General features: G+C 42.7%; 1 protein-coding gene across 2 annotated transcripts in view; it reads left to right on the top strand.

The window, feature by feature from the left end:
* LOC102297858 (potassium voltage-gated channel subfamily H member 1) overlaps positions 1-26,003 on the top strand; it is a 106,194-nt gene that overhangs the window by 23,097 nt on the left and 57,094 nt on the right. For both annotated transcript variants that reach the window (XM_042228093.1, XM_042228094.1), the window contains exons 7-9: positions 8,636-9,065; positions 19,718-19,917; positions 20,855-21,107. In XM_042228093.1, coding sequence (XP_042084027.1) covers positions 8,636-9,065; positions 19,718-19,917; positions 20,855-21,107 — 883 coding nt within the window. The remainder of the gene's footprint in view (positions 1-8,635; positions 9,066-19,717; positions 19,918-20,854; positions 21,108-26,003) is intronic.

The raw sequence follows: 26,003 nt of genomic DNA, 5'->3' as shown, positions 1-26,003 counted from the left end.
GTCATTCTCCACCACCCTTGGGAGCATCTCCCATTTTGACCTCGTAAGTTCCAGGTTGCTCAAGAAATGCTCTTTGCTCTTTTAAAGGGAGAGTACCTAGCCACTGGTACAGATATGTAGATGAAACCTGGGTCAAAATCAAAACACGAGAAGTGGAATCCTTCATTGCTCACATTAACGTTGTGTATAAAAACATCAAGTTCCCCAGGGAAGACACAAAGGATAACTGTTTGCCTTTTCTGGACTGAAGAGAATGGAACCCTCAACATTGAAGTTTACCGGAAGCCCACACACACACACGGACCAGTGCCTCCTCTTTGACTCCCACCACCCACTGGAACACAAACTTGGAATAATCAGGACCCTACATCACCGGGCAGAGAATGTTCCCTCTAAGCCTGAAGGGGAAAAAAAGGAGCACACACATGTAAAGGAAGCGCTTAAAACATGCGGCTATCCTAGATGGGCTTTCATCAAGTCAGCAAGGAGGCACAGAAAAGAAGATCAGACACTAGGGAAGATAAGAATGAAAAACGCAACAATATTGTCATCCCCTATGTAGCCAATGTATCTGAAACACTAAGGAGAGTCTTCTCCAAGCACGACATCCCAGTGTACTTCAGACCCAGTAACACACTCAGACAAAAACTGGTTAATCCCAAAGACAAAACTCCTAAACACAAGCTGTACAGTGTAGCGAGGAATGCCCAGACCTCTACATTGGTAAGACCAAACAACTACTTCATAAACGCATGGCACAACACAGAAGAGACACCTCCATGGGACAAGACTCGGCGGTCCATCTGCATTTAAAGGACAAGAGTCAGTCTTTTGAGGATGCCAATGTACACATATTTCGGACAGAGAAGACAGATGGTTTGAAAGAGGATTAAAAGAAGCCATTTATGTCCACTGTGAGCGAATTTCTTTGAGCGGTGGTTTACGGTGGTTTACGACACCATCTATAATCCAGTTTTGAGATCCCTTCCCAAACGCCTTAATGCCCGTTCTGAGATCCCTTCCCAAACGCCTTAATGCCCTCTCCTGGGCCTCTAACCTCAGGAAATCACATGATAGGGTGGGGCTAGGTTTCACAACGAGCTCACCCAAAACCTTGGCTGATTATGACCTACACCCAGCTTCTCGGATGAGAGGTGAAACGTCTTCAAGCAACCTAAAGAAGTCCAGACGCTTTTCTTTCCAAGCTCCTTAGACTACAATGACCGAGAACGGTCATTGTAGTCTACGATGACAGAGAACCTGCACAGACAGGTAGGTGTACAGTTTCGCTAAACCAGAAAGACTATCATGAGAAAATTTTGTCACTGCTTAGTGACGAAAATACATATGAGTCCCTGAAACGAGACCAAGGAAGTGACTACAGGAGGAGGGTGATAGACCATCTGAAGCAGTTAGAACAGGACAATGCTATTGACCGGACCTCATACCACAGGCTATACCCAGAGGAATCTACACCAAGTCTGTATGGTTTACCGAAGATACATAAATAGGATGCACCTTTAAGACCGATTGTCTGTATGATCAACTTGGTTATGTCTGTGAAGGTTCTCAGTCATCCAGGTCATCGTAGTCAAAGGAGCTTGCAAAGAAAAGCGTCTGGACTTCTTTAAGTTGCTTGAAGACGTTTCACCTCTCATCCGAGAAGCTTCTTCAGTTCTAAGGTCAAATGGTGGGGAGTCCCAGATTTAAACCTAGTGGGAGTGGTCTTCAAGCAACTTAAAGAAGTCCAGACGCTTTTCTTTGAAAGCTCCTTTGATCAACTTGGTTACCTATAACATCTCTTATTTTCTGGCTTTGGTCCTCAACCCGCTCGTAGGCAGCTCTGAACACCACATTCAGAACCCCTTGGATTTTGTTGAGAAGGTGAGAGATGTCATTATGGAGGCACATGAAACCATGGTCTTGTACGATGTTACATCTCTCTTCACTTGCATCCCAGTCATGGAAGGGAGGTAGTTCGTAAGAGATTACAGGATGATCCCAACCTCAGCAACAGGACCACTCTCCGCATTGAAAAAGTGTGTTTGTTTTTGGAACTGTGTCTTCATTCCACCTATTTCACATACAAGGGTCAGTTCTACAGGCAGAAACATGGGTGTGCCTTGGGTTCCCCAGTTTCACCCATCATGGCAAATTTTGTACATGGAAGAAGTGAAAAAGAGGGCTTTATTTTGTCTACCTTGGAACACCACAAAGTCATTGGTTCAGGTATGTGGATGACACTTGGGTGAAAATCAGGACGTACCACAATTCACGGATCACATTAACTTGGTGGACAGACACATCAAATTCACCAGGGAGGATATGAAAAGTGGCAGGTTTGCCTTCTTAGACAGTGAGATCTCCATCAGTAAAGGGGGACATCTAAAAGTCGATGTGTACCGGAAACCTACGCATACGGATTAGTATTTAAGGTTTGACTCTCATCATCCACTGGAGCATAAATTGGGTGTCATCAGGACGCTACAACATAGAGCCAACACCATCCCCACAGACACGGCGGGCAGAGAAGCAGAAGACCATCACATCAAGAAGGCCCTGAGTAAATGTGGTTATCCCAGCTGGACATTTGTCAAAGCTGGGAAGGCTCCTAAAGAAAGCTCCAGCCGATCCAGGAGAGAAGGATAACCGCTGACGAAGCGAAAACCTGTAGTGATCCCATACGTGTCAGGAGTATCGGAACAGTTGAGACATAATTTTTCTAAACACCGTGTCTCTGTGGGTTTCAAACCTCAAAAAATGCTGCGCCAAAAATTGGTCCACCCCAAGGAAAAGGTCCCCCGACACAAACAGAGTAACATAGTGTACGCTGTTAAGTGCCAGGAGGATTGCCAGGATTTATACATTTGGGAAACCAAACAACCTCTGGCGAACCGAATGGCACAACACAGAAGAGCTACCTTGTCAGGCCAAGACTCTGCAGTCTATTTACACCTACAGGCCAGTGGACACTCTTTCAATGATGAGGATGTACACATCCTGGACAGGGAGGAACGCTGGTTTGAGCGCGGAATCAAGGAGGACATTTACGTGAAAAGGGAATCGAGGAGGGGGCTTCTGTAAGCCATCTTACAGTGCTGTGATTGCAGCCATTCCCCAACTCTCTGTGAATGGTATTCATGGCCATTGATCAGTGGTCTTTGATCAGTGGTTGTTGATCAGTGGTCATGAGAATTTGCATAATCACGATGAAGGAACTGACCTAAGTGCAGTCGAAAAAACCCTCAAGTGCTATCATGAAAGTGGCTCACATGAGGACCGCCCCAGGAAAGGAAGACCAACAGTCACCTCTGCTGCTGAGGATAAATTCATCTGAGTTACCAGCCTCAAAAATTGCTAGTCAAGAGTACCTCAGATTAGAGTTCCAGTAGCAGACACATCTCTACATCAACTGTTCAGGGGAGGCCAAGAAACACAAGGAATGTACATTAGACCAGTGGAAATCTGTGCTTTGGTCTAATGAGTCCAAATTTGAGATGTTTGCAACCATGCATATGGAGACCATCTCCTCACACAAAGACACTGTGTCTTTGTGTGAAGGGATGGTCTCTATTTGCATGGTTCCCATCATGAAGCATGGAGGAGGAGGTGTGATGGTGTGGTCAAACTGTTGGGGATTTATTCAAAAATTAAGGCACAATGAGTCAGCATGGCTAACCCAGCATCCTGCAGAGATGTGCTATCCCATCTGGTGTACGTTTAGTTGAACCATCATTTATTTTTCAACAGGACAATGACCCCAAACACACCTCCAGGATGGGTAAGGGCTATTTGACTATTTGACCAAGAAGGAGAGTGAGGGAGTGCTGCTCTAGATGGCCTGGCTTCCACAGTCACCTAAACTAAACCCAATCGAGATGCTTGGGATGAGATCGATTGAGGAGTGAAAACTATTTCAGGTGACTACATCATGAAGCTCAATGAGAGAATGCCAAGAGTGTGCAAAGGAGTAATCAAAGCAAAGGGTGGCTATTTTGAAGAATCTAAATCCTAAAACATTAGAATTTATGTTATGAGTTACTTCATAGTTTTTCATTTGCTACACAATTCCACATGTGTTTATTCATAGTTTTGATGCCTTCAGTGAGAAGCTGCAATTTAAATAGTCATGAAAATAAAGAAAAACCATTAAATGAAATTAATTAAATTGACTGGTAGTGTATATTACCTTTTAGTTAAAAGGCAAAAAAATGCATATATATAAAATTCCCCTCTTGCCCCTGCTGGCAGACTTTATCCTTCAAGCTCAGGTCCTCTGCCAGAGGCGTGGGAGCTTGAGGGACCTCAACAGTATCTTATCTGTTCCTAGGACTGTGCTGTTCTGCATAGAGATCTTGGATGCTGTTCCAGGGATCTGCTGGAGACACTCCCTTAGTTTGGGAGTCACTGCACTAAGAGCATTGATTACCACTGGGTATTGCCTTCACCTTTCACATCTACTCAAGTTCTTCTCTCAGCACCTTTAGTTCGCTAGCTCCTCATGTTCCTTCTTCCTGTCCCATTTTGACCTCTGCTGTTATGTGCTGGGCTGTCTCAGGGGCACTTTACACTGCCTCCATCTGGGGTCTTGCCTGTCATGGTATGATCTTGTGCCACTTCCTCTATCTGCCAGGGGTACTATGCAGGGGCCTGATGATTTTTCTCTTTGCTCCTCTTCTTTCTCAGGTTTCTGTTGCCTGCTGTATTCACTAAGCACACAGTCTGTTCTGGCCATCTTCCTGATGGATGTTTGTTGTGTCATCCTGGAAAGTGGTTCTGACACTCACCAGTCCTCAGTCTTCCTTGTTCTGCTGGGTGTACAGTCTCAGCATGCTGGAAGAGAGCTTTCATTAAGCTAAATCAGATTAAAACCCAATCTTTGCACAGTGTTATATTTTTAGGGCCACCGTGATTTGCAACATTAAACTAATATTAAATTGGGCTAATATTTTTTTCATGGGGCCCCAAATCCCTGGTGGCACCCCTGAGTACTCTTCCCCATTCCACTGGTCCACTGCCTGCTCTTCTACACATCTCCATACCTCCATAGGCATGTCATCTGGACTGACTGTCTTTATCTTTTTGTGGCTATTTCACCAACATCTTTACCCCTCCATTCATCTTGACCTTTAGTAGACCTGGCTGGATTTTTACAGTGTCACATGAGCTCCTCGATTGTTTCTATTTTGTAATGATACTGATTGTAAAATACTTTAACAGTGCTGTTGCTTATGAATTAGCACAATTTGTGCAGCTAATATTTTTTTATTAGAAGCTGCAGTGTTCAGTACATCAACATAACAACAAGTTGACTTGTTTTTTCATTTAGTCTTTTACCTTATTGGGTAGTATAACTGATTTCATTTTAATCTAAACAATTTTGACAATAAAAAGAATAGAATCAACATTTTACACTGTAATGGATTTGTTGGTGAAATTAAACACTGACTTATCATTTTTGTTTTGGCCAGCCTATTACAGAATGAAGTATCACAGACTGAAGAAAAAGAAAGAAAATCCATCCATCCATCCATCCACCCATCCATCCATCCATCCACCCATCCATTTTCTTCAGCTAATCCAGGGCCAGGTTGCAGGGCCAGCCTAAGCAGAGAAGCCCTGGACTCCCTCTCCTGGGTACCTCCTCTAGCTTGTCAAAGGATTTCCTAGGCCAGCCAAGAAAAATAATCTCTCCAGTGTTTCCTGTGTCTGCCCCGTAGCCTCATTCAATGCCCAGAACACCTCACCCAGGAGGCGCCCAGGAGGCATTCTTGTCAGATGCCTGAACTTCCTCACTGGCTCCTTTCCTACTCTGAGCCCCACCCGAATGGCTGAACTCCTCACCCTATCTCTTAGGGAGAGGCCAGGTAAACCTTGAGAGAAAGTTCATTTCCACCACTTGTATCCGCAATCTCATTCTTTTGGTCACTACCCAAAGCTCGTGACGATAGGTGAGGGTAGGGACATAGATCAACCGGTAAACTGAGAGCCTCGCTTTTATACTCAGCTCTCAATTCCCCACGATGAACCGGTACAGGGCATCACTGCTGCTGCAGCACCAATCTGTCTGTCAATCTCCTGCTTACTTCTCCCATCACTCATGAACAAGACCCTGAGATACTTAAACTCCTCAACTTGGGGCAGGAACTCATCCCTGCACTTAAGTCGGCACTCCACCCTTTTCTGACTGAGGGCCATGGCCTCAGATTTGGAGGTGCTGATTCTCATTGCCGCTGCTTCACACTCGGAGCTGCTGGCTGTCTCTTGATGAAGCCAATAGAACCACATCATCTGCAAAAAGCAGAGATCAGATTCTTAGACCACCCAAGTATAAGCCTTCCCCCACTTGGCTGCGCCTAGAAATTCTGTCCATAAAAATTCTGAACAGAAAAGGGCAGCCCTGGTGGAGTCCAACACCCAATGAGTCCAACTTATTGCTGGCTACGCAGACCAAGCTCTTTTAGCAGTTGTATAAGGATCGAATGGCCCATAGCAATGGGCCAAACACCCCATACTCCCGAAGCACCTCCCACAGGACAGTCTGAGGGGTACGGTCAAATGCCTTCTCCATGTCCTTAAAATACATGTAGACTTGTTGGGCAAACTCCCAGGCGTCCTCAAGTAACCTCAAGAAGGTAAAGAGCTGGTCTAGTGTTCCATGACTGGGACAAGAACCACATTGTTCCTCCTGTACCGTGGTTGGACTAACGGACAGACTCCAGCACCTTGGCATAGACTTTCCCAGGGAGGCTGAGGAGTGTGATCCCCCCATAGTTGGAGCACACCTTCCGGTCTCCCTTATATGAACATGGGAACCACACCCCTGGTTTGTCAATCCAGAGGTACCACCCCTGATCTCAACGCAAGATTGTAGAGGCATGAAAGAAAAACAAATTCAACTAAACTAAAATAAATGGGATTCAACAATGGGATTCAATACTGTTGCCATCATGTTCTGTGTCAGACCATATCATCACAATTGGTTTGGTGTCATGTACTGAAATTATAGATTAGAATTAGATTAGAATGTTGGATTAACAGTCTTACAAAATAAAAATAACAAAAAATAAAGCAAACATGGCAGTTCAGCTTCTTATTAACATGTATTGTCATCAATAAATAATTATTTCTATGATAACCAGAAAACAGAACATATCATTTAACAGTCATTTTAATGAATTATGTCAAGGACATGGGGGGGGGGGGGGGACAAAACAAATGATTTGTTGGTATTCCTAGAAATAAGGGGGGGAAAAGTTGGTGAATAAAGAGATCTATTGATCCGTTCTTTTCCACTTATCCTTATTAGGGTTGCAAGGTGGCTGTAGCCTATCTCAGCTACCATAGCGAGGTACACTCTGAACAGGTCACCAACCTGATGCAGGACTAACACAAGCTTGCAATAAATTTTGCAAAGCTATTTGTGATGGCAAGAGGATAAACTCTTCTAATGTTGGTGGCCTAAAAACTTTTTAAACTGTAATTTGGACTGTACAAGAAATATAAAATAAACTTATAATAAAAATAAAACACCTCAAACTGCCCAAACTAATGTCATGCCAAGGAAGAAGCCTCAAAACTTTATACATAGCAATTATATAAGTTAAGCAAGTTCTTTCTGCACACAAATGTTTATATTATACAACAACAGTGGGAACATGTCTGTCTGAAATGTTATTGGTATCAAATTCAAAATATGCTTATATTAAAAATGAAACTGCTGACACTCCAGATAATAGACTGTGATTTTCTTTATATCCTTTCCTATGTTTGAATTTCATTAAGCAGTGGCTTATAGCATTCACAGAAAATGATATGCAACTGATCTGATCCAGCAAGACCACTCCTCAAGTCAGCAAAGCAATTATATGACAAATTGCGATGTCTGGATTGTCATAATATACATTTGATTCATGAAATTAGATTAAATAAAACACCTGTGGATGACAGCAGTTTATATAATAATTTGAAGACAAATCAAAGAAAACAAATGAAGGAAGAGCAAGAAAACAGCTTGTAATGAAGTGAATTTTCAGGTCAACCATTTCCAAAAAAAAAGCATCAATGAAAGTCTCCACTCAGTTTCCACTCAACACAAAGAGAGGCCCCAATATAAATACGTAACACTGAGTGGAATAACAGTTAAAAGTGTTTTATTACATGAGAAATTACAATCGAGATTGATGCAGGCTAAAAGATGCAATGGACAGCAAAAATAAAGACATCAATATTTCACAGTTTGTTTTTATTGATAAAATCTGTTTCCTTTTGTTTGAGATCTGGTTCAAGTTTACACTCATTCAACAAGATCTTCACATAACAAGATACGTGACTGACATGTCACATACTGATTAGATGATGATGTGATCCTGCATAATTATAGGTTACATGGCAAAAATAACAATAATAGCAAAGTTATTATAAGCACACAGTTTGTGTGAACTGATGCCAGCATGTTTGATGGAAAAGGCCCCTTAGATTCCCATGATGAGCTGAATGTTTGAAACAAGAAAAATCTTTCATAAAATTAATTGTTTCTGTATTCTTCTTTCACCTTTTTTCTCTTTATTTGTCCCCCTCCCTCCTACGGTGTCATATTTTCTCTTATCTGCTTTATCTCTTCTTTCACTTGCAGGGAATCAGCAGCCTTTTTAGCTCTCTCAAAGTGGTACGTCTGCTGCGTTTGGGTCGAGTTGCCAGAAAGCTGGATCATTACATTGAGTATGGCGCTGCTGTGCTGGTTTTGCTGGTTTGTGTGTTTGGCCTGGCAGCCCACTGGCTGGCCTGTATCTGGTACAGCATCGGATACTATGAGGTGATTGATGAGAACACCAACACTGTGAGGATGGACAGCTGGTTGTACCTGTTAGGAGAGACAGTTGGGACGCCATACAGATTCAATGCCTCGAGCTCAGGCATCTGGGAGGGCGGGCCCGGTAAAGACTCAGCCTACATCACTTCGTTGTACTTTACCATGACCAGTCTGACCAGTATTGGCTTTGGAAACATAGCACCAAACACAGATGGAGAGAAGATCTTTGCTGTAGCCATGATGATGATTGGATGTGAGTCCTTGTCATTTCCTTTCAACTTATTTCATTTCTCTGTGCCAAATATGCAAAACATTTCTGCCTTCCAGTTGTTTTTTGAGTTTATCAAGGTACTTGGCAGGAAAATTGCTGAACTTACCAGTTTTTCTGTGGATTTGACTCTCTCAGTGTCTTTTTTTCCCCTTATGACACCAGACAGACTCCATGATGCTGAGACCAGGTCTCTTTCTATAGTCTCCAGATTATCTCTTGCACTCTCTTTGTACTGCTCGTAAATCATTTCTTCCTTTCAAAACAACTTATTTTAGTTCTTTATGACTCTGACTGGATTGTCAAACATCTCCCCATTGATATTAAGGCAGTTTCAGCAATCTGTAAAGTCTTAGTCTAGGCTTTGCCATGTTTAACCAACCTAACGTTACAGTATACAACCTGGTAAATCCTGGAATATCTGTAGTTATACTGTACACCCGAAAAGTAAGGAGCTAAAGCATGCTCTTTAAGCTCTAGTCAGCTGCTACCAGAGAGGCCTTTCACAACATACAGCCTTTGTTACCGTCATTGTTAATATAAGCAAAAGCTTCTCACAACACTGTCAAAATGAAACATCCAGAGACAGAGGATATTATGATTCATAGCTCTGTCAGTCAACCTACACGTGAATAATATTTTAATGATCAAATATCCTGTCCTATTCTTATGTGTGTTTGGTTTATATTAATGTATATAAATGCAGGACTAGGTAAACTTAAACCACAGGACTGTGTGCAATGTCTGTGTTTTTAAGTTCAGGTTTAGTTTATAGATAATAGTCCTGTTAGACCTCCAACTGTCTTTCGAAGCAAAATTAATGTAACATCCTGTGTTCTCCAACTTGAGTGTATTTAAATATATATAGAAAATATATAAATTTAAATATAGAAAACTATTCATCTCCATCTAGTTTAGTGTACTAGAAATACCACTGACAATACCACTGTCTTTTTTTCTTGCGGAATTGCTGACCCCTCCCAGAAACTATTGTTAGGCTTCCATTGCATTTGCTCTTGGTATTCAGACTCTCCAGAAGATACATTTCTTTTTCTTTTTCCCACCAACAATATCATAAAATGTTCTGTTCCCATTCCTACTCTGCAGAAGATAAATCTTTCTATTCTAATGTCTTTGTCTTTGCACTATAAATAACAGTCTATTTTATGTAACTGCTGAAAGTAAAGGCAAGCAGACAGTTTCATGTTTTCCAGAGCAGAGAGGACATCTGCGCGTAAAAGCTTTTCCTCACTGAGCTGAAGAATGAGGAGCTGTAGGGTTGACAATTTGTCTCCTTGATCGGAAGCTCCTGTCACCTTGTGTCATATCAGAATCTACAGTCTGTTAGCCTAGATCAGCTTCACACACCTAATGTTGCAGAAAAGGTAATCAAATGAAATAGGTGTCTAAAGCTTCGCTTGTAAATTGAAAATAATGAAAATATCTGATTTGTGATGGCATTGTTAGGCAGCAAACCTCTGAAATTAGGCCCCAGAGTGTTTAATGAAAATCCATTTCTAACCCAGTTTTAGTTGCTGTTTTTGAGTGTGCAGTGATTTATGTGGCTGTGAGAGCTTGTCCCTTTGAAACTCTTGTAAAGACGCTGTACTGAGACTATATTGAAGCTACCAAACAGTCTGGTCTGGGTAGACCATTTGGTTTCCTATTAGAATTCACAAGGAACGAAAGGAATGAAAGCTGTAATTAGCACACCTTTCTTGTCCACAAAGTGGCTGAAAGCCTCTGGAGAATCAGTTTGGGTCATTAGGAATACGAGTGAGAGAGTTATAATGCTAACTGCAATATCAGGTTGGAATCTGCAGGAAAGACAAAAATAGATGGTTAATTTCCTTTCCAGAACATTCTACATCTGTGATATCTACATCAGAGATACTGGACTGAAATCTGTTCATCACTTCTGTGATAATACCAAGAGATTCACCATTTTATGTAGCCTAAGGAGCTTGGAAAGAACCTCGTCATGAAATTTCTTTAAGTTTCTTGAGGACTTTTCATCTCTCAACCAAGAATCTTCTGTAGCTCTAAAACCAAATGGTGGTACAGAGTACAGTAGTTACAGAATAATAGTTTGCCATTTTTGCAGTGCACATTGAGGAGAATGAATAACACTGAAGTTTACCCGAAGCCCACAGACACAGACCAGTACCTACTCTTTGACTCCCACTACCTTGTGGAACACAAATTTGCAGTAATAAGGACCCTGCAACACTGGGTAGAAAACGCTCCCTCTAAGCCAGAAGGGAAAGAAAAGGAACACACACATCTAAAGAAAACTGTTAAACCCAACTGGGCCTTCATCAAATCAGCAAAGATGCACAGGAGAGAAGGTCTGACACCAACTTTGGGCAAACAGAATGACAAACGGAACAACACTGTCATTCTTTGTTTATCAGGTTTATCAGAGAAACTCAAGAGAATTTTATTCACGCATGACATCCCAGTGTACTTCAGACCCAGCAACACCCTCAGACAAAAACTGGTTAATCCCAAGGAGAAAACTCCCAAACACAAGCTAAACAAAATGGCTGCATAGCATACAAGCAAATTAGTGTATGCTATGCAGTGCGGTGAGGCTCGGACATCTACACTGGAGAAAAGAAACAGCCACTCAGTAAACCCATGGCACAACATAGAAGAGCTGTCTATCTGCATCTAAAGGATAAGAAGAAGAAGATAGATGGCTTAAAAGAGGAGTGCAAGAAGCCATCTACAGTGGTGTGAACAAGTGTTTGTCCCCTTCATGATTTCCCAAATTTGTTTTTGGTATATTTACCACACTTAAATGTTTGAGATCATCAAACAGATTTAAGTATTTCGCAAAGATAACACAAGTAAACACAAAATTCAGTGAAAGAAGATGTTATTATTAAAGGGGGGGAGGGGGGGGGACAAACCTACATGGCCCAATGTGAAAAACACACATGCATTCATACTGATAAATGTATGTGCAAAAGTTTTGAGCCATCCCCATTTCTATGTATTTTGCTAGAAAAATGGTAAATAGGTCCAGCAATTTCTTGAAACATGGAAAAGCATACATCAAAATACAGTATGTTTGACATAATCAAAAACGTTTCCTAATGAACTTGAAAGTCAATTCTAGATTTGTATCCTTTATTCTTTATTCCTTCATAGCCTTAACTTTCTTTCTCTCTTTTGCTTTCATGTAATTTTTGAAACAATCTTTGGGAAAAAGGTAATTCCAAAGCTGTTCTTAGGTGGTTGAATGCCTTTACTTGTTTTCTGTCAAAATGATCCCTTCAATAATGTTGAAGCCTGAGCTCCGTGGAGTCACTGCGTGACCAATATCATTCCATTTTGTGTTCCTCTATCCAAATTTTACTGCACTGGCAGTGTGTTTCGGATCTTTGTCATATTGAAAAATTAAGCCACTGCATTTATAATCCCTAGCACCACTTGCTGAAATGCAGCCCCATCCATAACATCGCATTCACTATATTAGATTGGTGTAGACACTCAGTCTTGTACATCTCTCCTGATGTCCTCTGTAAATATTAACAATGAACCAAAAATTTCTAATTTGTATTAATCACTCCATAACTTGTTGCCACTGCTTTTCAGTCCATCTTTTCTGTATTGTGACATAGCCTAGCTTTTTCTCCCTATTTCAATTCTTTAAGAAATGTTTCTTGATAGTCACTTAGGTCTTTGTTGAATTTTTGTCTTTCAGATACTGCTCATTTGCTGCTTTAGGTCTGACTTTTGTTCTTTCATTTACAATTTGTGTAGTTTCCTCAAATTCATTGAGGACAAACTGTGCACCATGCAAAAATATGGCAAGTTTTCAACTAATAGTGTTCCTATCCAGGGGGGTCTCAGTGGCTGTAGGTAGCTTATGTGACGGAACAAAATGTGCTCCTTTGGAAAACCAATGACACCCACCAGAAATGATGTTTTAATAGCGAAGTTGTTCAACTCACACCTGGGTGACCCAATGGAGGGCAGCTCCATGGGTAGATCGTGGTACATATTGACGATTGGGTAGACCTGTGCCAGGGTCTGGTTCCTCTCTGAGAGTGAGACGGATGGTGCCTTCAATTTCCCTGCAGCAGCGTTCTGCCATATGGATCAGTTCTCTGACACAGCTGCTCCCATACCAGGATGTGATGTGATGGAGGATGCTCTCCACAGTGCCTGTATAGAAAGTCCTGAGGATCCCTGGAGAGACCCCGAACTTCCTCAGTTGTCGGAGATGATACAGGCACTGCCTAGCCTTTTTGGATTAGACCTGAATGTGGGCAGACCATGCCAGGACTGAGGAGATCCACTTTATCCATGTAGGCCGCCCAACACCACTGTGCTATCAGCAAACTTCACAATGGTATTGGAGCCATGGGTGGCCACCAGAGATGGGCTACGCGTTACTGTAATCTGATTCCTTTTTTTGAGTAACGTGTAAAGTAAGGGATTACTATTGCAGAAAAGGTAATTAGATTACTGTTACTTTCCCGTAAGCACTGTGCGTTACTGCGTTACTAAAACCATGATTTTTTTTCGAGAGTCAATGACGTAAATGAGTGCGACATTCGTGGCGACAGCTGTGTGCAGATCAAAAATGGATAATATGACGAGTGCGGGAGAGAGTATGAGCGTGCAGCGTTTAAAGCGTGGAAGTACTGACCTTACTTTGAGTTTGATTCTGTAAAAAGTGATAAAAACATTAGTGTCCGCTGCTCACTGCGTGGGAAGAAAACTTCTTTTTACAGCGAAAAAACCCCTAAATGTCTGAGTAAGCACCGACAGTACGCTGCCACAGCAATGTGTAATTCACAGAGAAACTGCCGTATCCTTCCACTGACCGCTGCGGCACACCTGCACCAGGGCAAACCTCCGCCTACCCCACTCCTGCTTTACAGGTGAAAATAGAGCAACAGGACCGCTCAGTCTTTGATTTTATTTATTTTCTGCTGTGTTTTACGTGCATCTATTTGATAGAGTGAGTGTAAACACAAAAAACTATTTTATTTTATATGCTGGGAAATGCAGAAATTAGGTTTAAATGTTAAACAAATAAAACAAGTTTAAAAAGAGACTTTTTCATTTGATTACATTTTATATGATGGATTATGCAGTAAAAGTAGAATTGGGCTAAAAGATCTATTGCTTTATTACCTATTTAGGGGATAAATCATGTTTTTAAAAGTAAATAAGTAACTAAGTAACTGATTACTTTTGTAAATAAGTAATCAGTAAAGTAACGGGATTACTTTTTGGGAAGTAATCAGTAATTAGTTGATGATTACTTTTTTCAAGTAACTTGACCAACACTGGTGGCCACACAGTCTGAAGTATAGAGGGAGTAGAGCACTGGCGACAGTACACACCCCTGTGGCGCTCCCGTGCTGATGGTGATGCTGTTCGAGATGCACCTACCCACCCTCACCACCTGAGTTCTGCCAGTGAGGAAGTCCAACACCCATGCACACAGACAACTGTCGAGTCCTAGATCCTTCAGCTTAGTGAACAGTCTACTGGGCACTCTTGTGTTAAACGCTGAACTGTAATCAAAAAACAGCAGTCTCACATAGTTACTCTGTTTCTTGTCCACGTGGCTAGGGGTGGTGTGCAGGACATGGGCGATGGCATCCTCTGTGGATCTGTTGGGTCAGCAGGCGAACTGGAGCGGATCTGTGGTGTTTGGGATGGAGGAAGAGATAATGTTCTTGAACAGTGTCTCGCACACCTCCGTAACCACTGAAGTCAGTGCAACTGGCCGGTAGTCATTCTGGCATGAGGGCTTGTTGTTCTTGGGCAAAGGGATGATTGTGGATTTCTTGAAGCATGCGGGGAACACAGACTTAGCCAGGGACTCATGGGAAAGTACCAGACTTACATTTTTCAGCTTTAACATAAAGACGGTTTTCAAGCAAGCATTGTAAAACAGAGCCCACACAGAGATTTTACGACCTATGTGGCGATTGTGTTTCTCTAACTATGGGAAACTTAGAATGATAGAGCGTCTAGTAACCTGAATGTGGAAAAGGTGAGTGATTCAAGGGGGTTCAGAATCAGAATCGGAGAAACTTAGGGAAATTAAGTTGTCATATCAGCATGTTTACAACAAACAACAAGCACTCACACAAAAGGAGTGTAGAAACAGAGTTATGATAGATAAATATTAAGATAAATAGATAAATATAGAGATATAGGTATAGACATAAATATACATATAAATATAAAAAGACAAATATGTGTGAAAATATGTCATGGTGTACAAAAGTGACCAGGGTGCATTGAGGTGTGATTAATGCTGTTCCACATGTGTGGATCTGGTCCACGTAGATAAATTAAAGATTTCAATAGCAGTGGGAAGGAACGACCTCCTGTAACATTCCCTCAGGCAGCAAGGTTGAAGGAACATGTTGCTGAAACTGCTCTTCAGATTGTCCAGTGTGTTATGGAGTGGGTGGGAGTCATTGTCCATGATTGCCAGCACTCTTCCCAGCATTTTGTTACTGATCACCACCTCCAGGGTGGCAAGCTTCATGCTAGCAACAGACTCAGCCTTCCTGATGAGTTTTTTCAGTCTTTTTGTGTCCTTCTCTTTGATGCCCGCACCTCAGCACGCCCCAGCAAAGAAGATGGTGATCCCAACAACAGACTGATAAAACGTATAGAGCAGCTTGCTGCATAAGGATCTGAGTCTTCATAGGAAGTAAAATCAGCTCAAACCCTTTTTGTAGGCAGCTTCTGTGTTGGCAGACGACTCCAGCTTGTGATCCAGATGAACTCCCAGATACTTGTAGGATGTGACTATTTCGACGTCAGTCTCACCAATGCAGGATCTGTTTCTTCAGAAGTCCTCCATCAGCTCCTTTGTTTTGGCCACATTCATCTGCAGGTGGCTCACCTCACACCACCTCACGATTGATCATTCCTCTGTACTTCTCTTCCCTTCCCATGCCCACACTTCCAATTATGGCTGTGTCATCAGAGAATTTCTGGAGGAGACAAGTGTCTGTGATGTACTTGAAGTCGGCCCTATAGATGGTGAAGAGGAAAGGGGACAGAACAGTTCCCCGGAGTGCTGCAATATTGCTGTTCAGACTCTGCAGCTCTGCAGTCTCACAAACTGTGGTCTGCCTGTCAGGTAGTCGCTGATCCACTGGACCAGTGGAGCCTCTACCTGCATGTCCTCCAACTTCTCTCTCAGTAGCCCAGGCTAGATGGTGTTGAAGGCACTAGAGAAGTCAAAGAAAATTATCCGAACTGTGGTGTTGTGTCTGTTGAGGGAGGAATACGCTCTCTGCTGCAGATGTATCACTGCATTGTCCACCCCTTAAGTGGGGCTGGTATGCAAACTGCAGAGGGTCTTGTGACTTGCTCACCAGGGGTCTGAGGTTTTCCAGGATAAGTCTCACCAAAACCTTCATAATATGAGAGGTTAGTGCTACAGGCCTGTAGTCATTTAGTGCTGCTGGATGATTCTTCTTATGCACTGGGACCAGGCACAATGTTTTCCATAGCACTGGGACTTTCTGGAGGCACAGGCCTTCAGCACTGTGGGTCTAATGCTGTGCAGGTCCTGCTGCTTTCCCCTGTCTGAGCCTCTCCAGCTCTCTTCTCACCTGAGTAGGTGTGATATGCAGGTTGAGTAATCTGTGGGAATACTTGATTATTGAGTGCAGTTGCTGTGATGGGATAGTCAAGAGGAATGAGTGGAAGGCAAAGCTCACTGACGAAATCGAAGTCGATTAAGCTCTGCTCAGTGCCCAAATCTATGAGCGCATTCAATGAGTGAGACACACGGGGCAAGCTAATAGTCACAGGGAGCATTAGACAGGGCTTAGAGCTAACCGTGGATCCGCCTACCCGTATCCCCATACCTCGTACCTTTTCCTTTCTTCAGAAGTAACTGCCAAAGGAGCTGGACCGGAACGAGAAATGGAAGCGAAAAGGAAGAAAGATCACTAGGTTCAGTAGTTCCTCTCAACCAAATCCTCGAATGTGGCCAGCTCATCACGGGAAGCCAGGTGGTCCTGCATCTGATCATTCAGGGTATGATGGAAAACCCCACGGTGCAAAAATCAATAATAAATTCTGCTGCACTGCGTTTCCCTGCCTGAGATTTAATTCAATTTAATCTCTTTGCCGCACTGCCCTCAAAAGCAAGATGAGAAAAGGTCTTTTTAAACTCACCCAGAATAGCATCATACGGACACATGGAAACTGGACAGAACGTGAGAAACACTTCAGCCTAAGCCAGTGCTCCTCCCCTGGTTCAGCACAGAACCAGCTCGGACCCAAAAGCAGGCTCAGTAAACTCAGCGATCAAATCACACATGTTTTATTCAGTGAGAAGAACTCCAAGTGAGAAGACACCCAAATCCACAATAACCCAACATGACCTATCACAAATATTTACACGACTGTACATAAGAAATGGGAAGTGGCGAGGAATAGACATAGGGAAGGCTTGAAACTTGAAAAACGCACAGAAGACAGGTTTGTTAACTGTCATTTAACATGAAGTTAACTAGTTAAGTTAGTTAAGTTTTTTTTTTAAAGCAGCTTGACTGCTTTGGTAGATGGGAGAGAAGTTTCAGCTTAGAGTGTGTTTGTGTTACAAAATAAGAAACATCTTAACTGCTGTGCACAACAGCTCAGTAGTGGACCTATAGACCTGGCATCTGTTCTGAACCTGCTGTTATTGTTTTAACACCAACTCAGCTCCACCTCTGTGCTGAGGCTGCACAGTAACCTTTCGGGAGGTCACAGCAAGTTCTCTATGCTGCGGTCAGCTCCACACTTTGACTGTGTTCATAGTGGATGACAGCAGGCTCCTGCTGCATGCTGGATGGGGTCGGCATTGATCTGATGACCCAGAGTGCATACTGCTGACAGGCAGTGAGGGAGAGCAGCTGAGTCAGGGATAGACTGTATGGGCTCAACTGATGGGCTGAGCTGTGGATTTGCTAAAGGTTAATTTTTTTATACAGAGAAACACCAGTGCACATGTTCATTACCTTGTAGGAAATACAACAGAACTTTCCAAAGAAACATCTTTAGAGTAAAAAAAAAATGCCTGTTTGCTAGAAATATCCTCTTGCTTAGAGCACCTCTCAAATGATCACTTACATGAGGTGAGAATAGCTAATCAGAGAGTTTGTCTTTTTTAATATGTTAGTCTGGGGTGGGAAATGAATGTCTCTGTATGATTTACAGCACAAAATTAATGCCAGTCCTGTAATGTAGTACACAAGCCACAGTTAAAAACAGTCACACGGCGCTTTATAACAAAAATGATGATCAATTTAGAATCCCCAGTTAACTTGGTATATGTTATAAGCATATGTTAGGACTGTGGGAGGAAGCCAGAGCACCCACACAGACACAGTAAGAACATTAAAACTCCACAAAAAAAGGCCAGAGTCAACAAGGAGATTCAAACCTTTCAATGCTGTAAGATTACTAAACGTCTGCACCGTCCTCTACTGTGATTTCACTGAACAAAAACCTTAAACCATAAAAAATCAGTTGCAACTATTGAGCATTTACATTTAAGTGCCTGATTAACAGAAAGTAAACAGATGATAAAACTGAAATTATGTTTCTTTCCGGAACACTTCTTTGTCATTGTTATTTCAAAGAGTGTTTTGAGGTCTATTAAGTGAATCACACAACATGTTGATGTGTTTTTACAAATCTGGTCTTTTCTCTGCTGTTGATTTCAAAAAAACTTTCAAAAACCTGTCACTTTTTATTATCTTTCACTTCAATCTCTTTGAACTAGGAGCTAAATGAGGAGCTATTTGTAGCTGATATAATGAGGAGTTTCAGAAATTTCAGACAACTTGTGCAAGTATTCTAGCATTGCTATGGATAGAAATTTCCTACCCAACCTAGCACCACTGATTAAAAGTGGGCCGTGAGGTCAGTTTCATGGTCATTAATATGTTAGTGACCACTGACCATTGATCAGTGACCATTGATCAATGGTCACTGATCAATGGCCATGGGCACCATTGACAGAGAGGATGCAGTCACTGCATTGGGAGATGGTGAAAGATGTACCCTTTGGCCCCCTCTGCGATTCAGAGACGGTCTTTCCCTTTTCATATAAATGGCCTCAACCAGCATTCCTCCCTGTCAAGGATGTGTGCATCCTCGTCATTGACAGAGCAGTCACAGGGCTGTAAGTGAAAATTGACTGCAGATTCCTGGACTGATGAGTTAGATCTTCTATGGTCTGATGTGACGCCTTCATATTATTTATCAGAGTAATTTGTCGTTGTTTGAATCAAAAGACTCTTCAGAGTCCTCTGTCAGCTTAAGCATGACTGTGGCAGTGGTCAATGGAATTAGATAGTTAATGGATAAAGGCATTTCATACATCTCATACTGGACTTTCATATGGTCTTCACATTTTTGTATTTTCTGTTTAAACTTATTCTGTAACACAATAAGTTTTTAGCATTTCATATCTTATAATATGGTATTTGAGCACATCTACAAGTGACTGAAGTGATTGCTGCGACACTGAAATTTTGTTTTGTGAATAATAAAGACAGGTTTGACAATATAACATCTACAATGTAACAGTAGGTTTTGTAGAGAAGTATAAGAACTTAATATTTTTTGTCCTCTGTTTACAGCGCTGCTGTATGCCACCATTTTTGGTAACGTCACCACCATCTTCCAGCAGATGTATGCCAACACCAACAGGTACCATGAGATGCTCAACAGTGTGAGAGACTTCCTCAAGCTCTACCAGGTCCCTAAAGGCTTGAGTGAGCGTGTGATGGACTACATTGTGTCCACCTGGTCCATGTCAAGAGGCATTGATACTGACAAGGTAAGAATTCAGTCCAAATCATTGTGTTATTGGAAGTGAAACAGCTGGTTGTGGTTGTATTTTTATTTATTATGAATTTTTGCTTCTATACAGTTATAGCTACAGTTTTAGCAGTAGTATCACTGCCCAACCAAACTGAAACCAGAATTCTTAAATTTTTAAGTTAGTTTTGAAAAAATGGAACCATTCATACTCTTCTGCACAAATAAATCATAATATATTTCCATGAAGAGGCTGCTACGAAAACTGCAACCACTAAATACCTGCAAAGAGTAAGACAAGTCCTGAGCAGTCAGCTGAATGGAATGAACAAGATCTGGGCAATCGACACTTATGCCCCACTGGCCACCGGATACCTTGCTGGAATAGTAATTTGGCCAAAGGAGGACATAGAAATCACTGACATCAAGACAACAAAGCTGATTACCATGCATGGAGGGTATAAACCCTAAATCGAGCATCTTGAGACTGTATGCTAAAGAGAAGGAAGGAGGCCAAGAACTAGTTAGTGTCTTTGTTGTCCAGGATAAAACAACAAAGATCCATGAATACATCAGGAAGGTGCCACAGCCAATCCTGTACTTAGTCAATACTTCAGGCAGTCATGACCAAAAGGTTTGGCAGTGGAACAATGTTTATTCCATGTGCAACTTTAGTTTTTATTGATATTAGTTTTTAAATGTTTTGATGATACAGTGAAAAACAATCTCAAGGATTTCATAAGTTTCAAAAGTTGCTGGTGAACAGTAAGTAGAATGTAGTTCATCAGCATGGAAATGAAGCATAAAAAGGGCAGCATCATTATGTCTGCATTAACTGTATTTCTGTTTTCACGTCAGCTTAGGAAATCCTGAATGTAACTACTGATGACATTTTAGCAATGATCATTATTTATCTGGCTCTGTGTGACATCACCTTGGTCTAACTCTGTTTGCAGGTGCTGCAGATTTGTCCAAAGGACATGCGAGCAGACATCTGTGTCCACCTCAACAGGAAGGTGTTTAAGGAACACCCAGCATTTCGCCTGGCCAGTGATGGCTGCCTGCGGGCTCTGGCCATGGAGTTTCAGACCATCCACAGTGCCCCTGGTGACCTTATCTATCATGCTGGAGAGAGCGTGGACAGCCTTTGCTTCGTCGTGTCAGGATCGCTGGAGGTCATCCAGGACGATGAGGTGGTGGCCATTTTAGGTGAGGGTCTTCAGTTAGAGAATAAGGCTAAGATTGTTAAAAAATGAAGCTTTAGTCTTTTTAAAAGACAGTGTGACAGTGGGAAGGGAAAACTTGCTTTTAAGCAGGAAGAAACCTGTAGCAGAACCCAGCTCATGAAGGGGCAGCCATCTGCCGCGACTATAGGGGATGAGAGTGGGGAAGACCGGACAAAAGACATGCTGTGGAAGAGAGGCAGCAATTAATGGTATCTAAGTAGCCTAGAGTTACTGCAGCATAACTAAGGGAGGATTCATGTTCACCTGATCTAGTCCTAACTTTATGATTTGTCAAAAATAGCTCTCCATTTCTAGTTCTCATCCCCTACTCTTTCTGCAGTATTTTGGATCAACGGAAGGCTTTTAAAGGAGTCTTTAGGACAGCCTGATAATAATGAATTCCAGTAGTCAAGAAGTCTAACCTTGCCTAACCTCATTTTTCAGGATCACCCTGAGAAAAGATGTTTCTAATTTAGAAACATTGTGTATATGAAAGAAAGGAATCCTACATGTTAATTTAATATGCAAATTGCAGGCCATATCCTGTTCAAAAATTCCAAGATATTTAGGAGTTTTAGTTTTATATGAATTTAGAAGCATTAGAGATCATCCAGGCCTTTGTGTCTTAAGGCAGTCCTATAGTTTAACTAATTGATGTGTATCATCTGGTTTGTGGCTAGATAAAGCTGGGTACCTGCATAGGAGTGAAAATGTATGCTATGCCTTTTATTGATATTGCGTAAGAGAACAATATATAATGGAAACAGAATTGATCCTAGCACAGATAGGAAAAAACTCCATTCCTCCTCAGATGATAAGTTAGCTGTTTTACCACTACTCTTTCACGATTTTTTTAGATAAAAGGAAGGTTGGAAGTTGGCCTATAATTAGGCAAATGAGGTAATTATAGGCTAATTTGTGAGCTAATTATATTACACCTTCCCCATTGCCGAGTAACTAATTTGTACATTTCTTATAGCCCATTTGTTGAAACAAAAATGATTTATTGTCCATTGTACGCTCTCATAGTAGTGCTATTAACCCTCCACACTATGTGGACCAAATATAAATAACAGATCAATGGTGTCTTTCAAACGCTATTGCTTCTAGTTAGACACACACACTTGGCAGATTATTTGTTACTTTCTGCATGATGAGAAAGAAGGCTGTCTAAAATTGATTAGTTCTGGTGGGTTGCCACGTGGCCAGCGGCTGAGTTGAATCAGTTCAGGTGGGCAACCACATGGCCAACAGCAGCGCTAGAGCCAATCCAGAGGACGGCCCGCATAGAAAATGGCAGTGACACAGGGCAAGCTGTGAATGGAGGCTGTTGGGCAGCTTGGCAGGTGGCTGGCATGCAGGACCAGACGAGGTGGATCCTGCAGGCGATGGCGTGGGAGCTGCGGGTAGAGGAGCTGCAGGTGACGATGTGGGAGTCGCGGGTGGAGGAGCTACAGGCGATGGCGTGGGAGCTGTGGGTGGTGGAGATGAAGCAGGACCAGCAGGTGCGGAAACGTCTGGCAGCGGAGACGAAGCAGGGACAAACTGAACTGAAATACACATGTGGAATTGACAACTACAATGACAAGACAAGGAACTGAGGGAAAGGACTTAAATACACAGGCTAATGATGATGGTGATAAGAGAGTGTTGAGTACACAGCTGAACTTAATGTAACTAATCACAACAGGACGTGGAACTAGACATAATGCACATAGTCAGAAGGTTTCCACACTAAGACAGGAAACACATGGACTATAAACAGTGAACATAAACAAACTGAAAACACTGGATCAACAACCCAGGAACCCTGAAACATACATTTTAGAGTCAAATGTTCATCTACCACTAGAATATAGAATAAGGTCACACATCAGCTGTCCAAACCTTGTGATGTACTGCTGACCAAAAAGAGCACAAAGTTTCATTTCACATTTGCCCAAAAAACATCTTGATTAGTCTTTTGGGAAAATATTTTTTGGACTGATGAGATAAAATCTGTCTGTGTAATACACTATCACAACTCCTTTTTCCTTTCCGGCATGGCCACTACTGAAATAGGGAAGGCATGATTAGAAGATGCTCACCGGCTGCGAAAGCCAGTCTCCCCTGCCACCCACTGCACATGCTCCACCCAGGTCTCACTGTGGATGACAGCATCATCTAGGTAGAAGCAGTATATGTAGCTTGTGGACACAGCATGCAGTCCATGAGGCGCTGGGGATCTGACACAAGCCAAACCGAAGAAGCATTGTAACAAAAAGTGAGCAGTGCCTAACCAGTCCAGGAGCTCGTCGACCCGTGGCATCAAACTGTGAGATCTCATTCACCTTGCGATATTCAACACAGAACCATATAGCACCATCTTTCTTTACTCCAAAAACAATGGGGCTACACCACGTGCTGTGTGACTCTTCTATTACTCCCAGCTTTAGCATTTCAGCCAACTCCTTTTGAACCATTTGTCTCTTGTGCTCAGGTAACCTGTAAGGTTGTGAACGCAGGGTCACACCAGGCTGTGTTTCAAAGGGGCACTCCATGGGAATCATATGGCTGGGCAGGGGGGAACACATCTACAAACTCCTGTTGCAGTGTAGCAATATCTGCTCTCTGGACCTGTGTGAGATGGTCATCACAATGGAGGAAGATGGGAATGATTGAATTTGGTACCTCTGGCCCCAACTAATCTCTCTCCTTCAGACTCATCAGAGAAGCCTCTCAGCATCTCTCCATGTTTCTAGGAGATTGGGGTGATATACCTGTGTGGCTCCACCTCTGTTTCACCGCACCACCTCATAGTCTACCTCACCCACTTGCCACGTGACCACTAAAGGTCATAACCTCCCCAATGTGTGCAGCTTTGCTCTCAGGTCCAGCATGTATTGAATTGTATTCTTAGCCAGGCTTGTACCTTCCTCCCAGCTTTCTTTAACCAGGTCCAGCAACCCCACAGCTTTCTGCTGGACAGCAACTCTGGGAGAAAGGGAGAAAATCCTGTGGATGCCTGGAGCACCTCCTACACTGTAAACAGGTCTTACCAGCAACCCAATTGCAATCATCCTCATGAATGAACTTCTGAATCATAGGCTTATTCAGAGATGACCTGAAAAAAGTGTGCCTATGCCACAATTTTTGGAGGGCTTTCAGATCTGGAAACACAGAGGAAATGAACAGAGAGTCAGCTGAGGAAGATGAAAACCAGGTAGGCCACGGGTCCGGATGGAATCAGCTCCAGACTATTGAGGGACTGTGCAGATCAACTTTATGAGGCTATCACATACATCTTTAACCTCAGTCTCTGTCTGGAGAGGGTCCCCATTCTGTGGAAGACCTCCTGCGTGGTGCCGGTCCCAAAGACAACGCACCCCAAGGAGCCGAACCACTTCAGACCCTTTGCACTGACTTTACACCTGATGAAGACCACTGAGAGGATCATACTACACCACCTTCGCCCATTAGTCGGGAGAGACCTAGACCCGCTGCAGTTTGCCTACCAGCCGAACATCATCTACCTGCTGCATTGGGCCTTCTCTCATCTGGAGAGCACCAGGTGCACTGTGAGAGTCATGTTTTTTCATTTCTCCCGTGCCTTCAACACAATCCAACCCTCAGTGCTAAGGGGGAAGCTGCAGTGGGTTAGACCCCAGTATGTGAGGCTGCAGGACTGTGTGTCTGAGGTGGTAGTCTGTAGCACCAGGCCCCCACAAGGAACAGTACTCGCCCCTTTCCTCTTCACCCTGTACGCTGCAGATTTCAGTTATAACACGGACACTTGCCATCTCCAGAAGTTCTCAAACGACACCGCCATTGTGGGTCAGGTGTCAAAGGGAAACAAACTGGAATACAGGAGGGGTCATCAATGACTTCGTCAGCTGCTGTGAACAAAACCAACTTTGCATCAATGCCACAGATTGACTTCAGCAAGAAGCCAACCCCTATTACACCAGTGAACATCCAGGGTTTCGGCATTGAAACGGTGGAGGAGTATAAATACCTGGTGGTTCACCTCAATAACAAACTGGACTGGTCCACGAACACAAATGCACTCTACAGAAAGGGTCTAAGTTGACTCCACCTGCAACGGTGGCTGAGATCCTTCGGGGTGAACAGAACACTCCTAAGGACGTTTTATGACACTGTGGTGGCGTCTGCCATCCTTTAGGCTGCGGTCTGCTGGAGTGGTGGAATGGCAGAGAGGGGCAGGGGGAAACTCAACAAATTGGTCAAGAGGGCCAGCTCTGTCCTGGACTGGCCGCTGAAGTCCATTGAGCAGGTTGGAGAGGAGAGGATGTTGTCTAAGCTAAGATCCATCATGGACAACACCTCACACTGAGCAGCTCGTTCAGCAGTGTACTTTTACACCCACAGTCTTGGAAGAAGTGCTACTGCAGGTCATTCTTACCAGCAACTTTTAGACTCTATAACACAGGTTATCTTACTGATCAGCAGTGATGGGAATAATGGTGTTACAAGTAACGGTGTTACTAACGGCGTTACTTTTTTCAGTAACGAGTAATCTAACTAATTACTATTTCTATTGTTACAACGCCGTTATAGTTACTAACAAGAAAATGTGGTGCAGTCGCATTACTATTTTTCAACAAACAGACGGCTGAAGCTTTGTTCAGCTTGCCACATCTTATATCAGTTGCATGGAAGTAGCTTACTATGTAAGTAATCTGGGCGCTATAGTTTTAAACAGCTGCTTGCGCTCCCGTGGACGGCAATCACTTTCTGGCAAACGATCGCTTTTTGGCACAACACCTGAATATAAGGGGGCAAAACAACCGCATGAGTGCTGCTGTTTGACTGAGGAGGAATAAAGTAGTCATGGTAAGCCAATCACATGACCACTTTAAGATGTCAAAGCAACAAGGTG

The sequence above is a fragment of the Haplochromis burtoni genome, unplaced genomic scaffold (genome assembly GCF_018398535.1).
Source record: "Haplochromis burtoni strain Fernald_Lab_line unplaced genomic scaffold, NCSU_Asbu1 Contig_303, whole genome shotgun sequence".
NCBI lineage: Eukaryota > Metazoa > Chordata > Actinopteri > Cichliformes > Cichlidae > Haplochromis > Haplochromis burtoni.
The sequence above is the reverse complement of the archived record's forward strand: the minus strand, read 5'-3'. Positions and strand labels throughout refer to the sequence as shown.